The 24,155-nt window shown below is 53.0% G+C and overlaps 3 protein-coding genes across 3 annotated transcripts; 2 read left to right on the top strand and 1 right to left on the bottom strand.

The window, feature by feature from the left end:
• Window positions 1-1,158: 1,158 nt before the first annotated feature.
• Window positions 1,159-17,245, bottom strand: GUK1 (guanylate kinase 1). Its single transcript, XM_074573894.1, has 8 exons — window positions 17,123-17,245; window positions 10,228-10,341; window positions 8,358-8,399; window positions 7,089-7,185; window positions 3,188-3,326; window positions 2,156-2,240; window positions 1,767-1,852; window positions 1,159-1,338 (listed from the first exon to the last, which is right to left on the bottom strand). Exons 1-8 carry the CDS (start codon window positions 17,163-17,165, stop codon window positions 1,303-1,305), a joined length of 642 nt encoding a protein of 213 aa, XP_074429995.1. The 5' UTR covers window positions 17,166-17,245; the 3' UTR covers window positions 1,159-1,302.
• Window positions 17,206-19,136, top strand: MRPL55 (mitochondrial ribosomal protein L55). The gene is made up of 4 exons (XM_074573897.1): window positions 17,206-17,257; window positions 17,656-17,756; window positions 18,570-18,753; window positions 18,921-19,136. The coding sequence occupies exons 2-4, from the start codon at window positions 17,731-17,733 to the stop codon at window positions 19,062-19,064; spliced, it is 354 nt and encodes a 117-aa protein (XP_074429998.1). The 5' UTR covers window positions 17,206-17,257; window positions 17,656-17,730; the 3' UTR covers window positions 19,065-19,136.
• Window positions 19,137-19,290: 154 nt separating this feature from the next.
• Window positions 19,291-23,481, top strand: C2H1orf35 (chromosome 2 C1orf35 homolog). Its single transcript, XM_074573896.1, has 9 exons — window positions 19,291-19,348; window positions 20,022-20,123; window positions 20,262-20,415; window positions 20,528-20,573; window positions 21,468-21,550; window positions 21,673-21,745; window positions 22,091-22,170; window positions 22,468-22,608; window positions 22,809-23,481. Exons 2-9 carry the CDS (start codon window positions 20,030-20,032, stop codon window positions 23,065-23,067), a joined length of 930 nt encoding a protein of 309 aa, XP_074429997.1. The 5' UTR covers window positions 19,291-19,348; window positions 20,022-20,029; the 3' UTR covers window positions 23,068-23,481.
• The last annotated feature ends 674 nt before the right edge of the window (window positions 23,482-24,155 follow it).

Genomic DNA, 24,155 nt, shown 5'->3' with positions numbered 1-24,155 from the left:
AGTCAAGTAGAACAATTAAGTATGTGTGAATTACGAGATTGCCACCAGGGTGGCAGAGAGCAGGAGAAGCTCACAGTACTTTTTCCCCCCAAAAAAACACAGAGGATAGATCATATCCTGCAACCATTCCCTTCTCTTGGCTTCTTAAAAAAACCAAAACAAACCAGTGGCAAGAACTGTGGTTAGAGCAGCCAAGACGTGCCGACATGCTGCCCCGCCACCGCGACACAATATAACACCGTAGAGGGTGAGGGTGGCAGGCACAGACCATCGGAAGCGCCTGAAGGAGCTGTAGCCAGATTGGCAAAAGGAAGCAGGAACCAGAGGGAGCAGGAGGGTGCCAACATGTGTGACAGCCGGTGACAGTAAAGATGGGAGCCCCTCCATCCGCAGGTGGAAATGGGGGTCACATCCATCTAAATCACAGAATGGCAGGGGTTGGAAGGGACCTCTGGAGATCATCTAGTCCAAACCCCCACCAAAGCAGGGTCACCCAGAGCAGGTGGCACAGGATTGTGTCCAGGTGGGTTTTGAACGTCTCCACAGACGGAGACTCCACCACCTCTCTGGGCAGCCTGTGCCAGGGCTCTGACACCCTCAAAGTAAAGAAGTTCCTCCTCATGTCGAGATGGAACTTCCTATGCTCAAGTTTGTGCCCGTTACCTCTTGTCCTGTCGCTGGGCACCACTGAAAAGAGCCTGGCCCCATCCTCCTGACCCCCATCCTTTAAGTATTTATAAGCATTAACAAGATCCCCCCTCAATCATCTTTTTTCCAGACTAAAAAGACACAAATCCCTCAGCCTTTTTCAGAAGAGAGATGTTCCAGCCCCCTAATCACCTTGGTAGCCCTTTGCTGTCCCCTCTCCAGCAGTTCCCTGTCCTTCTTGAGCTGGGGAGCCCGGCACTGGACACAGCACTCCAAATAGCTCCCCTTTATTGAGTGGCATTAGCTGGCACAACACGGACCTCCGCAAATATTGCGGTGGGATCCTAAACCACGTGCCGGGGCTGCGGTTGCCCAGACAGCGCCTCCACAGCCTGGCAGAACGGCTCTGCCCTGCGGCGGGGGATGCCGTGCAATCGCTTCCAAAGCATCCGCGCCAGGGTACAAACCTGGGAGAGCCCACGCCGAACAGAAAACACAAGCCTGACGGGGTTTTCGTTTTCTTTCCTTTTAATAGAAACATCCTAGACTAACTTGGGAGGAGGATCATCCTAAAGGGGAAAGTCTCTCGGAATGAAATGGTGTGACTCGCTTCGGGAATGATGTGCAAAGTTAAAACATCCAAGCAGGCTCAGCTCAGGACTTCCTGGATTCTTGCGTCTTCTTGATTTCCTGCAAGGAGATGAGGGAAGCAACTGAGCAGCTGCCACTCTTTGGGAACAACTCAGTTTCACAGCTCTGGAGACCGCGAGCGATCAACTCCTCAGACCAGCTCCACAGCATCACAGGACCAAGCCCAGGGTTTACGCACAAGCCTTTAGGGACAAGGCAAGGTTTGGCTTAAGAGGCTCTTCAAAAATCCCATGCCCCTTCCATACTGCCCAGGGATGTATGTTTATTTTGCCCCTAAACCAGTATCGCGCTGGATCCGTTTCCCACTCTTAGGCCACTGATCCACCATCACTCATACGCGATCTGTGCTCAACTACGTCACTCAGCAGCTCAAAAGAGATCAAATGTGGGCATGAGGACTGTCACCTGCTCAGCCTAGAGGTCATGCTGGCCCAGGGAGTGAGGCAGAAAAGCCCCGATGGACTCACCTCCAGCAGTATCTCCTTCAATTCGGAATAGGCTTTTTCTAAATCATCATTAATAATGACCAAGTCGAACAGGCCAGGCTCTTTACCTGGGGAAGAAAAACGAGGACAGAGTTGTTAGAGGAGAACATGTGCCTTCCCTGTGTCACCTCTCGTGCACGACCTGAGTTCCCGTGGCATTTTAGTATTACTATTTCAGCTGCTGCTAATTTGCTTCCCCACCAACCACCCACAAGGAACTGCACTGCGAAACGATGCACTACGGTGCTTAGATCAAACTAGCTAACGCCAAGCCCTGCCAGCATTCCTTGGAGAACACAAGTCTGATGTCCACACAGAAAACAGCTCCTGAATCACCAAGGCATCCCCTCTCCCCAGCCACATGGACTTACTAAGTTCCAAATCTACGCGGGCTGCAGTCAAACGCTTCAGTAAACTTTCTTCTGTCTCAGTCTTCCGGTCACGTAGTCTTTTTTCCTAAATCCAATGACAAACACATTAAAGAAATGCGTGTTCCAGATGCTGCATGCAGAAACCACCACCCACCCCCACAAGCCAGTGCTGTCTGCCATCTCCTACTGCTGGTGACCATGGGCACATGAGAGAACATCTGCAAAGGGTGAGGGGCTTCATTCACAGCCCAGAGCAAACCCGTGGCCAAGCTGGGTGTGGGCTCAAGATCTCCTACACAGAGCTCAGGTTCCCACTCTCTTTCTGCCCCCCTCTATTTTATTTATTTTTTGCAGGTACTGCTGGGAGATGAAGTCTCTCTGCTGGGCTCCGGCAGCTGGTGCTGTTGGCTTCCGTCCTCCACACTCCACGAGAAACACAGACTGCCTGATCTACTGAGAGCAAGAGAGGAGAGCCAGGAGTTGTGCCACGTACTCCTTGCATGGCTTCAGCAAATCACGTACATGTGTCCACATCCCTCTCTGAACCAGGACATCGATTTCACTTCTGCAAGAGGCACACTGCAATCATTATTATATAGGGCCCCATAGGACCAGAGGGGTACAGGATTTCCACTGCTGCAGAGAACAAGCTTCCCTTGGTTTAATTTTAATTGCTGGAGGCAACTCTCAGCACAAGAATCTTCTCTCCCCAGCATCAAGCACGACTAACGCATTTAAAGGCTGGTCACGCTGCAATGGAGTCTATAACCCAATGCTGGCAAACACACTAAGGTGTGGGAACTGTACAGGAGGGACTCAAAAAACAGAGCACAGGAAGATTTATCCCTGGGAGCCAGAGGCCAGGGAGCTGGACTGGGCAAAGGTAACAGCGTACTCAGAAATGTCCTCCCCACCTATTCTACAGCCCTTAAAAACATACAGATGAACCAACGAGGGGGGAACACCCATCCCTTCAGAGCAAGACGCTGATTACCTCTAACTGCTTAACGGCAAAGGAAGGCGGTCGCTCACCAAGATGTCTATGGATGGAGGCTGCACGGAGATGTAGATGGGATTCAGGTCTGTCCTCTTGATGTTCTTCACGCCCTGGATGTCGATGTCAAGGACGCAGATCTGGTTCTGGGCCTGAACAGCCTGCACTGCACCTTTACTGGGGACAGAGCGAAGAGGGAAGGGGTTAGAGCATCCAGCCATAGCAGTGAGGGTTTGGTGTGCCCCCCTCCAGCAGCAGGTCCTCACCTCACAGGGCTCCTCTGTGCCTAAATTGTGGCAGGAGAAAAGAGAGAGCCTGCTCTGCTCTTCCTAAAAAGCATCTCTTTCCCTCAAGTGTCCTCTGGCTGGAGCAGGGACCTGCTGTCTCCTGCTAAAGAGGCTGGCAAAACCATGATGGAATGTGTGGAAATGGATAACGTGTGACTATCCCATGAGCAGTGTGGCTCGGGTACAGCCCCTAAAGCTCCTGCCTTCAACAAACACAGGAGCAACCTTCACCAAAGAGTTTTGCTTTGAGACTCTTCCCTTCTCCACTTCTGACTTCTCCCTTCTCCACAACGCTGAGAACTTCCCTTCTCCAGAGATGCACCGATTTCCGTACCCATGCACTCTCCTGAAGGATGCTTGATAGAGATGGATGCTCCTGCCTGGGTTACAAGATGCACAATTGAGAAAATATTTTTTAAATGGTGGTTCTTGTATGTCATTAAAGATGGTATCTCTTCCCCAACACAGGGGAATTGCCTCAAGCTTGTTCCTGAACACCCACAATTCTCCCTTGAAAAGCAGCAACGCCAACCCTCTCCTGGCATGCCGGAGATACCTGGACTAGTTTCTGGGTAGCCGCCCTCTTGGGGGACTTCAGTATTTACACAATCTTGGGGGACGGTCAGCATTTGCACAGTGCTGAGCACAGGTTCTCCTTCAAGCCAGGGTTCCATGGCACGATGGACAGTGCAGAGAGAAGCCCTGCCAGGAGCTCGGAGGTGGCACTGCAGGTTTCAATGTCGTGAAGTCAGGAGGTCGTGCATTGGCAGCAGAGATCAAGAGAAAACACTGCCCTACAGCCAGCCTCCAACTTGCTTGATTCCCAGCTCACACCCAGGGCACCTCTTTGGACCTCACCCCATCACCCTGCACCACCAAGGCTTGCTCCCTGATACCTCCTGCAAAAGTGTGCTGAAAACACGCTGCCTTAAACAAATGCTCCTGTGTTGTCCTACGCCCCAGGAAGGGGGAGTCACAGCTCCAGTGAAACAGGATTTGGGACCTCCAGCCCTCCTCCCACAGCTCTCACCAACCCCTGATGGCTGTCCCAGCTGGAGAAGACAGGGTCTTCACCAGCACCACAGGAAATCACCCATGGGTGTCGCTCAGCAGCTGCTCATGGCCACAGTGCTGCTGTTGGCAGGGTGTGCAGAGAAAGATGTGACAGCCCAGACCTGAACCCTTGGTCTGAACCTGCAGCTTCACGACAGCTCTCGGCAAATGCAGCCAGAGGGGACAGAGGCAGCGCAAGCAGAAGGTGCCTCTCAGAGGGATACAGAGCAGAGTCAAGACGGGGAAAGCTGTAAAGACTTCTGGAAGCCTGCAAGCCCAGAAAAGCCCCAGCGACCAGGGATGAGCAACACAGCAGCTCGACCCATCGGCTGTGAGCTCCTAATGCTGGATGGTAGGGAAGAGCACGCAGACAGACAGCCTTGGGGTGCCGCAGCTGGTCTGGTCAGTGCGGCAGGGTCTACTGCCTGCAGAGAGGTCACGCAGGAGGATGGAGGTGGCTGGTGACTTTCCTCCTGACCTAGGAGTCCCACAACACAGGTCACAAGCCCCAACAGGAAGGAGAAAGCTGAAACGAAGCTGCAAGACCAGCCCCGTACAAATACGGAGGTTTGCTGCCTTGTTCGGGTGGGCAGCAGCGAGAGCCCAGATCTGAGCACTGCAAATCCACAAAAGCTCCCCAAAATAGGTTGTTTTGCCTTGCGAAAGCCACAGGCTTCATCCGGTGTCACCAAGTACCAGCTAACTCCTGCTACAACCAACCTACAAAGGGCCAGCAGCTCTCAGAGCCCCGAGAGACAGACCCCGTGCCCGCACTCCGATTTCAGCCTCTAACTTAAGGCAGCGTCAAAGAAATTCTGGTTTCTGCGGGTAGGACTCGGTGCTATCCCAGAGACAGGGCCCTTTCAGGGCTCTTAAATTAAGAAATTCTTTTTTAGTTATTCGTTATTATTAACTGATGAGATTTAGGGAGCAGGAAGGACTGGTGAAAACGTCAACTCTTTTGATAAGCATGAGGGACTCTCTCCATTTTATTACACATCTGATTAGGAACATCCTTAGGCACCTGTAGAGGAAACACAGTCTTGGAGAGTTTCTGTATTTATTCTGTTTGCAAACTGGTCTTTGTGGCTGAGATGGTGTGGGTTAATTTCAGCCTCCCACCCTGCATGCCCACCAGCACAGGCAGAGCCAATATGCAGATGGGACCAGAGATGGAAGTGAGGGCCAGGGAGAAAAGCACTTCAGAAACAAAGCCAAACATTATTTGATTTGGTTAAAGTATCAAATTCCTGCAAATTTCAAGGAAATGGGCTGAGGAGAGATGTCTTCTCAGCACCCACGCTGAAGAAAAGGCACCGGCATCAACTCCACCTACATATCAGGCATCAGAAAGCAGCCGTGTCCTCCACGCTGCAGCCGGCTGGATTAAGCAGGATGCGTGTGAAGGAAGGAAGCCTGTCCTACGCAGGATGAAGCCAGGGATTAAGGAGCTTGAACTCGGTTTCTCCTTGGTGCTGCGTATTTGGAAGATGAGCCGTCAGGTTTCGCTTCTCTTGCCAAACCAGTGACACTGGAAGGATCAAGGCCAGGGCAGGGGATTATGCTTCTCCATCAGCCTCAGAGGGAGCACGGCCAGACCCCCGCGAGGCTGCCCTTAGTTGCGGTGACAACAGTGACGCCTGTGCACGTCACACTAAAACAGCTACGTTACTGAAATGCAAAATCACCAGCTGTTCCTCCAGACCTGTAGACTTACAGCACATTTGGTCTGCGGGCCTTATGTTGGCAACTCCCATAAGGAGACCATCCTCAGAAGCTAACTTTGCCATCTCCAAAAATTCCTCCAAAAAGCACATTCAGCTCTTTAAGAAATATAAGTCTTCATGAAAAGTGTTTCAGGCAAATTTCTTCGATGCAACCAATTAAATATCTCAGGAAACATTTAACCCTCCTCCTTAGCAGGTCCTTTACTATAGTGCCACAAATTTCTCACAGTAATTATATAAGATATCTGACTTCTAATTAACATTGCAGCTTAATGTTTGATTGATCATCAGCTCCAACGCCCGGGGCAATGCTATTTTAAAATCCCCCTAACTCTTTAACCCCAGTCAAGGGTGCCATGCAATTTATCTATTTGTAAGCAGCCACTTTACCAAAGCAGCATGCGTACTTGTTTCACAACAGCCGATACATCACTTCTGCTACCGAATTCATTGTATTCGGACCATTAGGTAACGCAGGGATAATGACAGTAAGTCTCCGTTCTGCCCATTACTCTTTGCAAGCATTTGGAAAATATTAAGGAGTGTAAATAGTCTGTAAAAATCACCCTTGTGCAAGAAAAGCGTTAAACATATGAACTACTTCAGCAGCTTTCAAACACTGGAGGCTACAGAGAATCTCATAGCACAACAATGATTTAATTATGACGAGCTAACTCTCTCCAAGAGTTAGTTTTGCCATCTTAATAAAGCTGACAAGGACCCCGCTATCAAGATGAAAGGCTTTGCTTACAGCATGAACCTGCGTGTTTGGGGGAAGCCAGTGTCACTCAGTTACAATATTTTTGCCTTCACCATCATCTCAGCTCCTGGCACCACCTGGGTTGAGCAGCGACAGCGTCTGAACTGCGTACCTCGTCCCGTACATATTTCCGGAGAACTCTGCGTGCTCGATGAATTCACCAGCATCGATTTCTTTCTGCATTTCCTCTCTGGTCACAAAGTGGTAATCTGGATAGGGAAAACAAGGAAAACAGCCAGAAATTAATAGCTTTGAAGGTAAAGCTCATGGGCAAAATGACACCCATGGGTGCTCAGAGGAGGCTTTAAGCAGGCTTAAATTCTGCTTTGGACAACGCTGGCAGACTGCAATTATCTATGTCCTAATTACTGTATACAGCATCCCCTTTCCACACCAACTGCCCAGACACCTGCTCAAAATGTTTTGGAGTTTTCTGTGCGGCCAGACACGCTGCTGGAACCCCTTCTTCATACCCCTTCCCCTTTCTCATGCAGCAGGAAACTCCTCCCTGCTCCCCACGGGTGTGGAACACATTACAGCAGGACTGCCAAGGCCTCCAATTTGAAAACATTTATGATTAAAGACTAGAATAGGACGAGAGAGAAAGAGAGGGAGATAAAAGGGAACATCAAAACCAAACAAACTAAAAAGGAATGTTTCTCTGTCTTTTGTTAAAGTTCCTCCCTTTCATTTCAGAGTGAAAACCGCCATAAGAAATTAAGTGCAAACCTCATTTGATTCTTTCTGAAATACGCAAATAAACCAGAAAACAGAAAAGCAGCTGGCCAGCTGCACACAAGCTATTAATACAGATAAAGGCATCTCGTTAAGCAGTTGCATTTCCCAAAGGACTGTGCAGTTGAAGTACCTCACCAGAGCTGCCTGGCACTTTGGAAAACCAAGCCACTCAACACCCAAGTATGGACCAGGGTGCTTAAACTGGGAGCTCCGCTCTGAAAACGTCAGCCAGGAAGTCACAGAGATGGCGTCTAGAAAAGGAAACTGGCAGCACATGCTCTGCCTCTGTTAACATTTCACCGCTTAATTAAATTTTGGGTTTGTTCTGCTAAGTCCATCCCTCTTCGTTATTTTCCCTACAATGCATGGCACATGCTGCAGAGCAGCAGTAAATGGCTACGGTCTAACTGACACCGAGATCAAGAAAAAAATTGTGTGTGTGTATATATACAGACACACACACACACTCAAATACATCATTACTGAATGTCTGCTCCTCCTGCCTCAGGAAATGCACACTATAAACATAAATGTAGGACTAACTTATCTCCTAGTGGGGATTCATGCATCCACTTCACATAAGAACTTAAAAATTTTTCAGAGGAATCACTTCCCGAGTCTGACGAGACTGCAACACACTCACCTTTGCCGTTTACTTCTCCGGGTCTTGGCTGCCTTGTGGTATCTGCAAGCAAAAACAAACCTTGTGAATTTTGTAGATCACCCAAGGAAGTAATAGTATCAAAGAAATAAAAGCACACACACAGCAGATTAACACAATCACATAGTAAGCTGATCCTCTGTTTCAAATGATCAAAGCTTCTGGAATCAGCTAGTGTAACACACAACGACATGCAGGATTGGCCTTTAATCGAAGAATCCTAGATAATCTGAAAACAATCAATTAAGACTGTTAGGGGCTGAGCTGTCAGTCTGGGACCTACCAAGCTGGGCTTAGTTTTCATCTCTGCTACAGTCTTGTGTAATCCTAGACACACTATTCGGACCTCTGCCTCAGTTCAGGGGAATTAGCAATGCCCTACTTCGCAGAGTTATCTTCATTTTGAAAGATCACGCAGCACCTACATCGGTGCTTAAAATAGCCAGATTTAATGAATAAAGGCAAACTCCTGCATGAGGTACCTGCACGAGGTAGGTGAATAAATCAGACAGCCTTCAAACTCATTCAGACTAGTATTATTCTAAGCGCGTGCTCTGCAAACCAAAAAGGAACCGATGGTCATCACGGAGGGCAATGCCAATTACTTTATTTAGGACCGGCAGGAGTTAATCCAATGCAATAAGGCTCTGATCGCCTCCAAGTTTTCTATAAAGCACCAAGGTGCCTCCAAGTGGTTTATGGAGATTTAGGAAAAAAAAATATCTACCAAGAGGCAACCTTGAGGAAAACTGTAAAATTTAGTTTGGCGTTAGATGAGAAATTCAGTTGAATCAAGAGCACAGGATGAAACACACAAAAGGAAAGATAATTTTAAGGTTTATTTCATCTCCAGTAACGTGAAATTTTTAAACATCCAGTATTTGCCCTTTCAAGGTAGAATGAATTCGGATCTCACAGATTTCAAAGCAAGAATTTTTACCTGCAGTATCCAAAGCATAAGGACAGTAAAATAAATTTCGATAACGTACTTAAAAACACCTTGCAGAGCTCCAGGAAAAATCAGGTGAATGGGCTGTGGACACAGCCCAGATTCTGAGGGTAACCTTTCAGGTGTCGCTCAAGAAAAAGGAAACAAAATTGGTACGGCAACAGGCAAGCTGCCTGAAGAAAACTCCCTGCACTTACTCTGTTGTGGATGCAGGAGGACTTCAGCGAGGACTTCAGCAGTGCCTGCAGCCTCCGAGCAGGCGTGAGTGGACCGAGCTGGCCGGCCAGGGGTTATTTTCACATTACAGGTAGAAAAAAAAAAAAAGGACCCTTGGCCAGCACTTAGTGACCAACGTAGAAAAAGTCAACAAACCACCAGAGCAATGGCAGGAGGAGGAACGTACAGAGGTGATGGAGCGAACTGCCTCACTTGCTGACCCGGTAATGAGATGGGCTTAATGAAGCTCTTTAGTTTTAAATCTGAGACTCTGGTTTGCAGCCCCTGGGCTGTTAAAATCCCCATCAGCTCTCCGCCAGCAGGTGGACGGAAAGAATTGACATTTGAAGCAGAGGTGGCGGGGGGTGGGGTGGGTGGGAATTTTGTTACTTTCAGAGTCAAGAATGACTCAGAAAAAAATCGCATCGCCTCTCCAAGCTGTGTTTGGAGGTGGGGAGTAACCAGACCTGGAAAGGATGCTATTCCAGACAAATCTCAGACTTGCCACTTAACAGCTGTTCTAAAGGGCATCCTGACTTATTTAAACATCCCAAAGAGCTCACAGACAGACAGACTAGGACACAGGCAAGCCACAGGAGCCTGTTATTTGGGGCTACAGAAGCAGGCTCTGGGCTAGCAGCCCTGAACTCCTCCACTACCCTTCCACAGAGACGTACAGATACTCACGGGAGACGCTGAAGCCGAAGATGTTCTCATAATCTTTAAGCAATTTCTTTAACAAAGTGCTCTTCCCTGCACCTGATGGACCACTCAGGACCACTGGTCTCGGCCCCTGCATGGCTAGAGAGACAGAAAAATACGTGTCTGGTTAGAAACACCCATGGGAAAACACAGCTATGGATTCCCAGAGGTGCTTGGCCCCACACAAAAGTGTCTATGCTTTACCCTCGGATACAACTGTCTGCAGGCAAATCTGAAATGAGAAGTCACAAGCCTAGAGCTGATAGGAAGTAGATGAGAGTGCAGGAAATACCAGGGAAATTCAACGAACTATTAAATTAGCAAACTGGCTGTAGAAAGTGGGAGCTGCCACCTCTGAACTGCTGCAAAAGGTCTGGTCTGGGAGCCCTGAGGACTCGGATATCAGGTGAGGCCCCAGTTCTTACCTGGGGAACAAATACCTCGGACAAATAAAGGACACGTATCACCGCCACATGAACAATTGTTCTTGAGGGACTGAGGTTAAACTCATGGGACATAACCCAAAGGAGGAGGAAGCTGGGCTCCAGCTGCCACTAAACTGGGATAATTCAAGCCAGCTCTGTCCTAGCTCTGTTCTGTCATCAGGGTTGGGTCCCCCGGGACCCAAATCCTAGGGAAGATTTTCTCTAAGAGGAGGAAAATGTTGTCTGTGCCTTGTTGTGTCTGGAAACTCGGGACATCCACACACAATGGCAATGCAGCTTAATACTTGTCCTTACTGATAAGAGGTATAATAGTCACAGCCACTTCCCTCTCACAGGGACAGGCCTCGAGGAGTGTTTGCAGGAGATGCTGGCGAGAAAAGAAGGCAGAAAGCAGCCAGCATTACACACACAGAGCTCCGAGGGAGGGATGGATGCCCAGGAAATCGCCACACCTCTCATGTTACCTGTTTACATCCCAACAAGTACAAACTACAAGCCTATGATGGATGGACAGTTAAATGTTTTACATCAGTCCTGGGATAAACGTCCACATGCAAAGCCTTTACCATAAACAGACAATGTGCCAAAGCCTAGACCCAGAAGCCCAACACGTCCTCCACCACTAAACCTCAAAGCCCTGCAACAGCGGTCTGAACCCACGTGTGATCTGGGACACGAACATGCTTTGGGATTTATTTCCAGTTTCCTGGAGCGCTCACTCCAGCTCAAAGTGTCTCATAGCAAGAGAGAAGGGTTTGGTTCCTGGCACAAAAAAAAAGGGACAAGGGTTTGGTTCCTGGTAGAAAAAAAAAGGCGGCCTGAGGCCACACAGACCTTTCTGCAGTTGTTTCTTCAGCCAGGAAGAAAAAAAACTGGGCGTTTGCATGTTCCTGCCTCTCTGGGGAGGAAGAAAGGTTAATTATCGACATGTGAATAAAGAAGAAAATCCTGTACAACAGCACAGGGGGACCCTCATCCATCAACAGCAACTCAGCAGCTTCTAAACCAGCAGTGACACCTAATGTGGGACAAATCAAAGGCCTGTTTTTCCTATTTAAAAATAATTACTTTCTGCAAGCAGTAAAGTCCTCGGAAATGCATTTTTTTTTTTTTAGCCTCATTGCCTGGGTGTGGCCTCAGGAGCAATCCACTGACAGACAGTATAATGCCTTTCCATTTTAAATTAGATCATAGCAATGTCACCCTGACCTTACAAATCACTTCTGAAGCAGCCTTAAGCCAAATGCCGTGTCTTACAAAACCAGCCGTGGACCGTGCAGCAGGCTAATCTAGGCAGGCTGCCTCCCTGACCCCAGCCCATGTGAGCTGGACACCTCCTCATCCCTAAATCCCTCCCGCACGGCTCTGCGACTGCGCAGACACCTATTGGGCAGCACTACAGCTAGCAAATTATATGAGTTTTCCCTTTGTTCCCTTTGCTTTGCACTTGTCTGACCAGAGTTTATCCAAACCTGTATGAAGGAATGGGGTATTAATACACAAAGTCTAAGTGGATGCCAGCAGTAGCTAAAGTGGGCATAAAAACACCCATGTTCAATCACCAACCAAAAGGAAACTGTCTTTTCTTCCCTTTTTTTTTTTGCTGTTAGTGTCCTCCAGGTGCTGCAGCCCCAAGAGACCCAGCCATTCTCCGGGGACCACTCCCATCACACGTACATAGATTAGGCTCCATCATCCGAAAAGCACGCAGCTGAACAAAATCCAGAAAGCCCTTTTGAGGACCTGTCATACCTTTCCCTTAGCCCTTGATAATTTCCAAATATCACAGGTTTTGCCTAAATGTTCAATACCAAGAGGAAAGCACGTCCTCCCGCACCTCCTCACCAGTGAAATGCCATTCAGTGCTTGCAGCAAGGAAGCAGAGGGGCCCTGGCTGAGTTGTCCAAAGCATCTCCCTCTCTTCTGCCGCTGCCCGTTCCTCTCACCCACATAACTAAAATGGGGCAGCCCCGACCATCGCTTGCAAAACGCTCCAGAAGAAAAAGAGGAGCTACGCAAAGTTCATCGCCCCCCAGTCATCCCAGTGCATTTCGCAACACAGCTGCTCCCGAACGATGCTCCTTCATCACACACCAGCTTCCTCAGCCATTACCAAAAGCCCCCACATGTGACATTCAGACGCCAGCACCGACTGTCTGGGCATTACACGGCTTTCCCTTCACCACGATCCGACTGTGCCAACAAGAACTGCTCCAGACACACAAGTCCTGGTCCCTGCCTGCATCCTCACAGCCCAGCTAGAGGGAAAAGAGCTTTTCTCTCTCCCCCCTCAAAATTTAATCCACCTTTTACCAGGCATCGATAGGAAAAGGGGAATTTAAAGCTGCCCAAATCACTTATAATCACTTAATTCAACCCCAGAGCAACCGGGAAGGGGTAAGAGGAATGGGCAGAGCACTGGCTGGGAGCAGGCTCCAACGGATCCTTACCTTTTGCTTTTACTCCCTTTCAGCCAAGGTACAAAATCCAGCTCCTCGCAGCAGCGACAGGCTCACAATATGAGCGAGCCGGCAGAAAGCTGGGCTATTTGTGAGCTGCCTAAAGCCTTAATTACCGAGCTGCAATTTTAAGATGGCCAATGAAAACAGCTCGCTGGTCTTTAATCTCCTCTTGTGGTTTCTTCTCTGCTCCCTGCTCTCCAGGCTGATAAAGCTGCAAACACCGCTAACGGGTGGCGGCATGTGCCAGCCTGGCACTTCAGCAGAGGAAGACTGTCCCTGTCTCTGCATGCAACCTCATGGTCTCAGGTCCCCCCCAGTCACCAATGTAAATGCACACAGGGAAGAGCTGCTATCTGTGGGTCAGAGGGAGGTGTGGCACCTTCCAGCGAGACCACCAGTTCATTCGGGTTGGAGAGAGCCTTGGGAGGTCTCCAGCCCACCCTCCTTCTCAAACATAGCACCTCTTTAACTGGTGATGAAGTGGTGGTGCCCACAGACACCAAGAACGGATGGGCTCTTAGATAGCATTGACGCACATCAGGCATAAAACCCAGGCTGTAAAGCTGCTATGCTCAGACTACACACCCAACAGTGGTGTAATTGAGGCAACTCTTCTAGAAAATCACTCAGTTTTGACTTTAGCCAGGATTTCAGCTTCTGCAGACAACGCTCCTCTTCTTTTGGACTGAAGTCCCCACGGCTGTTGCCTCCAGCCACTGCTTCACCTCAGGCTACTTCATGAAGGCGACAGGGAAACTCCTTCTCTTGCCCACGTGAATCTGAACCCAAGTCTCCAAACAGCATGTCCCAGCACCTCCATGGTGGGACCCTGCAGGGTCTGTGCCACCCTGGTGCTGGTGATGCTTTTCTGCCTGAAATAGCACGGGCAGGGCATCAGGGGAAGACAGAGATGCTCTCCTTTACTGTACTCCCTTTTTTTCACAAAAATATTCAGGACTAAAGTGGGAAAAGACACACAAGTTGCGATCACAAGCCTCACATCTTTGGGAAATGGTCTAAAAATAAACCAAGAGACTTGCAGGTGCTTCCTCTTGCCTCCCTTCAAATGTATCCCTTCTCTTTTGCTGGAGATCTGCAGAGAAAAACAAGCCGCAATTTAGAGGGGAAAAAAGCCATTTCCATTGCCAGATGAAGGGGTTGGGCCCTCGTGGGTGGCAGACGGCAAACACCCGGCTGGCAAACTGGGAATCTGTGCCAGCGCAGAGCAAAAACAGCTCCCACGGAGCATTTTCAGAAGGCACCCACCACCTGGCGCGGTGCGGGATTTTGGGGGCAGCTGGTGGAGGCCTGGGAAGTGAAAAGCAAAGACGTCACGGAATCCCTGCCTCGAGACACGAGCAGCGCAGACGAGGGAGCGGGTGCCCTCTTCTCCACCATCAGATTTAACACACACCCTGACCCCAAGAAATCGCTCCTAATGACAAGCCGGTCTGCACACCGATATTAATGTCCTGCCCTGGCTTCTCCGCTGCCCCAGCCCTGTCAAACACAACTCCTCTCCCTCTGGCAACCTGAAGCCCTCAAAAACCACAAGTAAAGCGACAAAAAAGCCTGAGAAACCAGATCTGGCGGATACGTGGCTTTTTAAACCTCCTGTTTGGTTCCCAGCCCAGTAAGGCATCTGCACGTCACATTTTCAAGCTGTTGGCAGCAGCAACATACAGGCACGTATTTATTTCTAACAGAAGCTCATTTTTTTTCCCCTTTTGCTCATATTTGGCATTTTCAGAGCAGTCAATCTGCAAATACCTAGCACAGAGCATCTCTCTCCTCCAGTAGTTTACGCCTAAAATGGTTTTGGATCTACCCTAACCACCATGGATCACCAAAATCACAGCGGGCTGGAGTGGACCAGCAACAGAACAGCACAGCTATTTAATAAAGACCCTCATATTTGGGGAGGTGGCACACTTGGGACTGAGGACAAACGGCCACATAGACCCTAATGGGCTGCAAAAAGACAAGGTGGTCACCAAAGGAGGCTGCAGGAGGTTGTCACTAGGGTGAGGAACATTCCTTGGTCTGCTCCCACTTGCTAAATTTGCCCTGGATTTTAGCTGGGAGGCAGCAACACAACCAGTAAGGCAAAGGACAGACATCACAAGAGTCAAACAAAATTAATGCTGATTAGCAGGGAGGCTTTAAAGAGAAGATAAAGTAGAAAAGAAGATTAAAGGACAGTTTCCCTGGCAGTCCAAAGAAAGGTCTCCTGGATTAGGATTATAATCCCATTCCCTATTTTCAGCAGGTTCGTTATAAAGCTGCAACTCCCACCCTTCTGAGTTTTGGGATGCTTTTTGAAAACCCAACCCAGCTACAGTAACACAACAAAGTTTAACATTATCTGAGAGCAGGCAAATGCTCAGCAGCTTGATGTCTGCGAGGAGCCCTAGGTGCAGGACATCCCCTCGGCTGGTCAGATGACACCAGCTGCTTCAACAACCATAGGCCCAGATCCACGCTTGTTCACTCGGGGAACGGGTGGGCAAAAGCTCCAGAGCTTTCTTGCTGGTTTCCCAGCACACAGACTGCACAGGACAGCTGGGCTCAGAGGTCCTGTCCTGACAGTCAGCAAGGTGTTTTAATAAAGGAAATTATTTGCAGTACTGAAAGAGGAACAGAGCACCACCACCATGGTACCTCGAGCTGGTGGAACCACTCAGCCACCTTTTTCCTGGAAACAATTATCTAAAAAGCACTAGTTAGCTCCTCCTCTGGCTGCGCTGATTTGTGCCCTTTGCTTTGCAGGGAGCAATGATGAAGCAGATGGAACAAGAACAGCTTGCTCAAGGTCACTGCAGAAATCAGCTAAGTCCCGTCCACAGGTAAGGCTAGAAGTCACTCCAAGACCCTGTCCTGCTGCAAAACTGGACCAGTTTAATCAGCCAGCCGGTTCGAGCCAGTTTACCCACCTAGGTAAATGTCTACAAAGGTGAAGCTCAGACTAGTGTGGTTTTGCCAGTTTCTCCTCATGTACCTTGTGTTTCACCACACAGAGCGTTATTTTTGGATACCTGAAGGGTGCTCACCCCAGAGCCCTGGTCTTACCTCATTGTCTTGCACCGCACCCACAAAACCCAACCAATTCATAGAAGCACAGAATGGCTACAGTTGCAAAGGACCTAGTTCCAACCCCCTGCTATGGGCAGGGACATCTCCTACCAGGCCAGGTTGCTCAAAGCCCCGTCTAACCTGGCCTTGAACACTTCCAGGGATAGGGCAGCCACAGCTTCTCTGGGCAGCCTGCACCAGGAGCTCACCACCCTCACAGCAAAGATTTTCTTCCTAATATCTCACCTAAATCTCCCCTCTTTCAGTATAAAACCGTTCCCCCTCATCCCATGGCTCCCCTCCCTGATCCAGAGTCCCTTCCCAACTTTCCTGGAGCCTCTTTAGAGACTGGAAGGGGCTCGAAGGTCTCCCCAGAGCCTTCTCTTCTCCAGGATGAAGCCTCCCAACTCTCTCAGCCTGTCCTCACAGCAGAGGGGCTCCAGCCCTCTGATCATCTTCGTGTCCTCCTCTGGTCCTGCTCCAACAGGTCCACATCCTTCTTATACCGGGGGAAAGATTCAGCGTGCAAGCTCCCCCCCCGCCGTTTGCCTTATCTAATCGTGGGAAAGCACATGCCAGACCCATCCCCCGGCAGCCCAACGACGGGGATCCCAGCGCGGCTAGAAACTACGGCCCACCCCACGGCCGTGGATAGAGCAGGCGCTCTGAGGAAAAAAAGCTGGCCTAGGGCACGGTTCCCCCCTCAGGCAGAGGCCCCGGTGGGGACACCACAGCCCCCTCTCAGTTCCTCAGGGCTGGCTGGGCCCCCTCAGCTAAGGGGTTCAGCGTCCCGAGGCCAGCTGGGCCTCACCCCCCACGGCCGGGACGGACACCCGTGAAGGGGGACGCGGAGCCCCCGCCCTCCCTCACGGGGGCCCGTCCCAGCCCCTCCGCGCTCACCCGCCGCCCGGGCGATGGGGCCGCGCAGCCGCCGCCAGCTCATGAGGGGAACGACCGTTCCCGACAGCCCCCGCGGCGCCGCTGCCGCGCAGTGTGACGTCAGACGCAAAGGAACGCACGCCCTGCCCCGGTCACGTGAGCGGCGGGGCGCACCACTGCGGCGGGCGGAGGGGGGGGAGAAGCCGTCGGTGAAGGGGACGGGGGGTAACATGGCGGTTCTGTGGGGTGGCTGGGGCTGACCCGTGATGGCGGATGAACGGGGCGGGGGGGACGGGGGAGGTCGGGGCCGCGCCATGATGGGGGGTGAGAGCCGGGAAGGGGCGGGGGGGAAACACGCTGGGGTGAACCATTGCGGCGCGGCAGGGGGTTGGACTGAACCATTATGCGGGGGAGGGGGGGCGAACCATGGTTGGGGCGGGGGGAGCCATGATGGGGCTGAACCAGGGTGGGGTGGGGGGACCCGTGATGGGGGCCTGTGGGGCTGGATCGTGATGGCGACCCCGGGGATGTCACACCCCCCTCTCGTCCCCCAGGGCGTCCCCGAGGAGGCTGCCTCATCTCCCGCTCTCTGCCGCGTGGAGGATCCATCCTCACTCGCCTGCACGAAGATGGCAGCCTTGGGCCGGGCGCTGAGGTGAGCATGGCGGTGGTGGCCATGGGAGAGTGGACGGGCCCTTCATGGGGCTGGGCGTCAAGAGGTGACGGAGGTTTAATGGTGGGTCCCCTTCACTTTCTACACACGGGTACCTGCTGGAAGGCAGCTCTGCAGAGATGGAGCTGGCAGTCCTGGTGGACAACAAGTTGCCCATGAGGCAGCAATATGACCTTGTGGCCAAAAAGACCACTGGTCTCCTGGGGTGCATTGAAAAGAGCGTGGTCGGCAGATGGAGGGAGGTCATCCTCCCCCTCTGCTCTGCCCTGGTGAGGCCGCAGCTGGAGCGCTGGGTCCAGTTCTGGGCACCCCAATTCAAGAAGGACAGGGAGAGTCCAGCAAAGGTTACAAAGATGATCAAGGCTTGGAGCATCTGTGTGATAAGGAAAAGCTGAGAGACCCGGGGTGTGTTCAGCCTCGAGAAGGCTGAGAAGGGAGAAGGCTGAGAAGGGATCTCATCAATGCTGATCAATATTTAAAGGCTGGGTGTCAAGAGGATGGGGCCAGGCTCTTCTCGGTGGTGCCCAGTGACAGGACAAGGGGCAACGGGCACAAACTGGAATGCAGGAAATTCCATCTCAACATCAGGAAAAACTTCTTTAAATAGAGGGTGGCAGAGCCCTGGCACAGGCTGCCCAGAGAGGTGGTGGAGTCTCCGTCTCTGGAGACATTCAAACCCCACCTGGACGCATTCCTGTGCCACCTGCTCTGGGTGACCCGGCTCTAGCAAGGGGGTTGGAGGAGGTGACCTCCGAAGGTCCCTTCCAACCCCTGCCATTCCGTGATTCCCACCAGCGCCCTCCGCCTCTGTGCCAAGCCGCCGCTGCCCACCGCCACCTCCGCCCGCACCAACTCCAACCGCGCCGCCATCTCCCACCTGAACCGGCAGCTCTACGGCCGCCTCTACCCCGTCCTCCTCGTCAAGCTCGACGGCTCCACTGTCCGCCTGCGCTACAGGGAGCCCAAGCGGATCCTCATGGTGAGGCGGAGAGCCGGGGGAGGGTCGGGGGGGACAGGCGAGGCCCAGGGTGGGTAGGGGGGTTTCATGCCACGTTGCCCCCTCAGCTGCCCCTGGACAGCGGCACCCTGCCCAGGGGTCAGGCAAGGCCCAGGGCGGGGGGGTTTCAGGCCATGTTGTCCCCTCAGCTACCCCTGGACAGCAGCACCCTGCCCGAGGCCCAGCGCAAGGCCCGGCTGCGGAGGCAGTTCCCCAGCAAGCCGAAGGCCGAGACGGAGGAGACGTTTGAGGGCATCGACCTGGGCACCTACGAGCGGTTCTGGAAGAAGTGAGGCTCTGAAATAAAATTTATATAGAAAATAAAAAAAAAAAAAAAAAAAAAATAATAAAGCCGGGAAATGAGTCGTGCTGGTGCAGTTCTGTGAGGGAAGGGGGTTCTGGCCTCCCCAGGGGGCATCCCAGGGGCTTCCCCCGCGCTCCGCGCTGCGATGGTACGGTCCCACCTGGCAAACCGATGTGTTCCCCCCCAGGGGCGTGCGCGGTGGTAGCGGCCGGGGCGGGGCGGGGCGGAGCGGAGGGGCGCGCGCGGGGCTCGCGGCGCGGAGCGGCGCGCGAGGTGCGTGATGGGGAGGGGGAAGGAGGGGGGGAGTCGGCCGGGGCGGGGGGTCGTGGTTTGCTGCCGCCTTATCCCCCCCCCGACCCCGGGATGTGCACCCCCACACGCCCGTGCAGTCACCCCCCTCTATGGCCTTACACCCCCCCCCATGGCCTTGCACACGCCTCCCCCGGGCCGTAAGCCCCCCCGTGGCCGTGCAGGCTTCCCCCGCGCTGTGTGACCCCCCCCGTCGGACCGTACACCGCCCCCCCCCCCCCCCCCCCGCCCCACCTGCCGGGCCGTGCAATTCCCCTTCCATGGCCGTGCAACCCCCTCGGACCGTATAACCCCCCCCCGAACCATGCATACACACACACACGCACACCGGGCCGTAACTCCCCCCCCCAGAGCCGCATAGCAGCCCCCCCAAACTGTACACACACACGCCCTCGGACCGTGCAACCCCCCCCCGGACCGTGCAACGCCCCCCCCCCCTAGGTCTTGCAACCCCCCATGGCCGTGTGATCCCCCCCTCCCGCTGTGCCCCCCCCCCCCCGCCTTCCTCCAGGCTGTGCACCCCCCTGGGGCTTTGGGGGGGGGCCCACATTTGCCCTCCCCCGCCCCCGGGTAGCACGGAGGAGCTGGGGGGGGGGGGGGGGGAAGACACACAAACCCTGGGCTGATCCCCCTGCAGGTGTCACCATGTTCGGTTCCTCCCGGGGGGGGGTCCGGGGGGGCCAGGACCAGTTCAGCTGGGAGGACGTCAAGACGGACAAACAGCGGGAGAACTACCTGGGTAAGGGCTGACCTCTCCTCCCCCCCCCCTCCCCCCCAGCCCCCAGACACAATTTTGGGGTGCGAATGGAGGTTTTTGGGTGCAAGGAATTATTTTTTTCGGGGGGGGGGTGGGGAGGGGTTGTCTCGCTCCCTGCAGGGAACTCCCTGATGGCGCCGGTGGGCCGGTGGCAGAAGGGGAAGGACCTGACCTGGTACGCCAAGGGCAAGAAGGAGACGGGCCCCCCCTTGTCCCGCGAAGAAGAGCTGGCCGCCGTCCGCCTGGCCGAGCAGGAGGCCATGATGGCAGCACTGTGAGTCTACATCCCCCACTCCCCTTCCCCCCCCCCCCCGCCCCCCGAAAAAAAAAAATAGGAGGTGTGAGGCACGGGCATCCCCCCCATCACTTGGTTTTTGGTTCTATAGGGGCTACAAGAACGTGAAGAGGCAGCCCACCGGCCTCAGCAAGGAGGTAAGGGGGGGCCACCACGTGGAGATCATGGAATGATGGAATGGTTTGGGTGGGAAGGGACCTTGAAGACCATCTAGTTCCAACCCCCCCGCCATGGGGACACCTCCCACCAGACCATGTTGCTCAAAAGCCCCATCCAGCCTGGTCTTGAACCCCTCCAGCGATGGAGCAGCCACAGCTTCTCTGGGCAACCTGGGCCAGGGGCTCACCACCCTCACAACAAAGAATTTCTTCTTAATATCTCACCTAAATCTCCCCTCTTTCAGTATAAAACCGTTCCCCCTCGTCCCATGGCTCCCCTCCCTGATCCAGAGTCCGTTCCCAGCTTTCCTGGAGCCCCTTGAGGGCCTAGAAGGGGCTCGAAGGTCTCCCTGGATCCTTCTCTTCTCCAGGATGAACCCCCCCAGCTCTCTCAGCCTGTCCTCCCAGCAGAGGGGCTCCAGCCCTCCCAGCATCTCCGTGGCCTGCTCTGGTCCCGCTCCAACAGCTCTGTGTCCTGATGTTGGTGGCCCTAGAGCGGAGCAGAGGGGCAGAATCACTTCCCTTGACCTTCTGCCCACACTTCTCTTGATGCAGCCCAGGATGTGGGGGGTTTCTGGGCTGTGAGCACACATTGTCAACTCATGTTAAGCTTCTTGTCCACCAACACCCCAAAGTCCTTCTCCTCAGGGCTGCTCTCCATCCCTTCCATCCCTTAGCCTGGACTTGTGCTTGGGATGGCCCCAATCCACGTGCAGGACCTTGCATTTGGCCTGGTTGAACTTCATGAGGTTCACATGGGCCCACCTCAAGCCTGTCCAGGTCCTTCTGGATGCCATCTCGTCCCTCAGGCATGTCGACCCCTCTCTATTTTTTGGGGGGGACACACACAGGATGCTCTTCTCCCCCCTACAGGACCTGGCTGAGGTGTGCAAGCGGGATGGCGCGGAGCGGGACGAGAAGGACGTGGACCGGGTGGTGGGCTTGGGCAGCTCCAGGTACAGAGGGGAAAGGCTCCCGCACCAAAATGCCCCATTTCAGGGCAATTTGATTTTTTGATTTTACCATTTTTGTGCTTTTTTTGGTGTTTTTTTTCTCATTTCATGACATCTCTCCCCAGCGGCAGTGCCGGCCGGGTGATGCTCTCCAAGGAGGACAAGGAGGCGGCCAAGATGGGGCTCTCCATCTTCACGGTACGGCGCTGGCCCCGGGTCCCGTCTTCCCCATGAGGTTTAAAAAAAAAAAGACGGAAAAAGGCAAAAACCCCTTTTATTTGAAAGCGAAGCTGGTGGTCGTAGCCCAGAGACCTGCAAGATCTCCCCGTGTCCTGCATGCACAGCGTTAATTTGCGGGGTTTTAATTAGGAAGCGGCTCTGGCAGGCATTTAAACGTTTTTCCAAATGTAATTTAAATTTTATTTTATTTTAATTTTTTTCCCAAATTTACTATTTAAAGGGACAAAGTCCCCTTTTTCTTGTAATTGGAAGCTACAAGCTCAAAGAGTCACTCCATATTTTCCCCCTCTTTTTCAACCCCAGCACCAGAAAGTCTCCAGCAGCCCCGAGACGTCCGGCTCCAAGAAGAAGCAGGAGAAGGAGGAGAAGGTGGAGGAGAAACGGTGAGGACGGGGACCAACCCTTTGGTGGGAAACCACCAGGAATGGCCATTTTTGGGGGACGGTATTTTGCAAAACGCTTCTCTGGCTCCGTTTGGCATTGGGCTTGTTCTTCATCTGCCCGAAGCACCCCCAAAACTTCTGCTTTGTCCCCAAAATCTTGTGGGTTTTTTTGCAGAGGGCTTCTCCTTGGCCAAGGAGGGATGTGGTGGGATGGATGTGGAGGGAGGGATGAGTTTTTGGAGGAGCTGGAGGGATGCGCAGGGCAGGGATTGTCACTGCTTCATCTCTTCCCCACAGACCAGAGGGCGGCAAGAAATCCAAAAAGGAGAAAAAGAAGAAGAAAAAGAAGAAACACAAGAAGGAGAAGAAGAAGGACAAGCATCACAAGAAGGATGCTGCCCCGTCATCCTCTGATTCTTCTCCGGACCGGGATGAGAGGTAGCTGGGTTTGGATGAAGGCTGTAAGCATCATCGCTGGAAAATGGGATGAAGGATTTAGGAGAGCCACAAGGTTGTAGCTGGCATCAGGATGCCCCGTCGGCATCTCCTGGCTTTCCAAAATCCCTGTTTCATCCCCAAAAAATGGCTTGTCAGTGTCCCTGATGTCCCTGAGCTCACTTCCCCCTCCATCCCCGTAGGCACCACCGAAGGAAAACCCAGCAGCGCCCAGAGCCATCGCGGCACGGTGGCCGGCGGCGGCACGACACGGATTCTTCTGCCAGCAGCCGGCATTCGGGCAGGAGCCCCTCGCGCCGTCCTGCCCGTCGGCGGAGCCGGAGCCGGGATGGCCGTGGTCGCCACCCGTCCCCGCGCCGCAAGGGGAGGAAGAGGAGCAGGAGCCGGTCCCCTCCGTCCCGCGGGGTCAGGCAACGCCACGACACCGATTCGGAGGACTGAGAGGGAGATGATGTTGTTTTTTTTCCAGGGAGATCTCGCATAGGCTATATATTTTTTAAGGTTATTAAATTAAAAAAGCCGCAGCTCTGCGGTTGCCGGGGCTGAGCCTGGCAAAGGGCATTAGGTGTTGGCGATGCTGGCTGCCCCTTCCCTGCCCGCGGCTCCTGGTCTTCAACCTGGGGCAGCACCGGCAGCTCTCCCTGCGGTCGATCCCAGCCATGGAGGGCGCAGCAGGCACCCGGGCACCCTTCTCCTCACTCCCTGGATCCATCCATCCATCCAGGCGGGATTTAGCACGGAGGATGCTGTGGGATGGGTGCTGGCACTGGGACGGGGCCGGCTGCAATGCTGGAAATGCTGCGGATGCCTCGTGTTTATGTAAAGAGACTTTGGATACAGTTATTATTATTATTATTATGTTTTTTTAATATTTTCTTCCAAAGCCCTCGAGTAGCTGCCAGCAAAGCAGCTGGAGGAGAGTTTGTTTCCTCAAACCCTCCCTGAAGTTCATCAGCTGCAAAACAAAACCCGGGGCTCGCGCACTGCCGGGAGGGTTTTGCATCTTGGAGCCGGTGGGTTTATGGTGGCCGAGCTGTGGGGCTGTCCATGGAGTGATAGGTGCTCGTCATGGGGCAAGGTTGCTCTCTGTGGGGTGATGTGTGGGGCCACATATGCTCTCTGTGGAGCAATGGTGCCCTCCACAGGCTATGGGTGCTCTCCATGGGGTGATGGCTTGTCCCCATGGGGCCACACGTGCTCTCCATGGAGCAGTGGTGCCCTCCATGGGCTATGGGTGCTCTCCAAGGGCCACAGTTGTTCTCCAAGGGGTGGCACGTGCTCCCCATGGGGCATCAAATAATCTCCACAAGGCACGCATGCACATATGAGCAGGGGAGCTCCCCCTGAAACCCCGAGGAGAGGACAGAGCCCTGCCTGGGCTGCCTCAAGGTGACACTGACCCCCGCCCCCTCCCGTCCCCAAAAAGCTTTTTAATTTGGGCAGACCCAAGCAGGAGCTGCCATCTCCCTGGTGGGACATGAAGTGGAGGTGGCTCCATCGCCCCCAGGCTCCTGTGGGGTGGCATAAAT

The sequence above is a fragment of the Larus michahellis genome, chromosome 2 (genome assembly GCF_964199755.1).
Source record: "Larus michahellis chromosome 2, bLarMic1.1, whole genome shotgun sequence".
NCBI lineage: Eukaryota > Metazoa > Chordata > Aves > Charadriiformes > Laridae > Larus > Larus michahellis.
The sequence above is the reverse complement of the archived record's forward strand: the minus strand, read 5'-3'. Positions and strand labels throughout refer to the sequence as shown.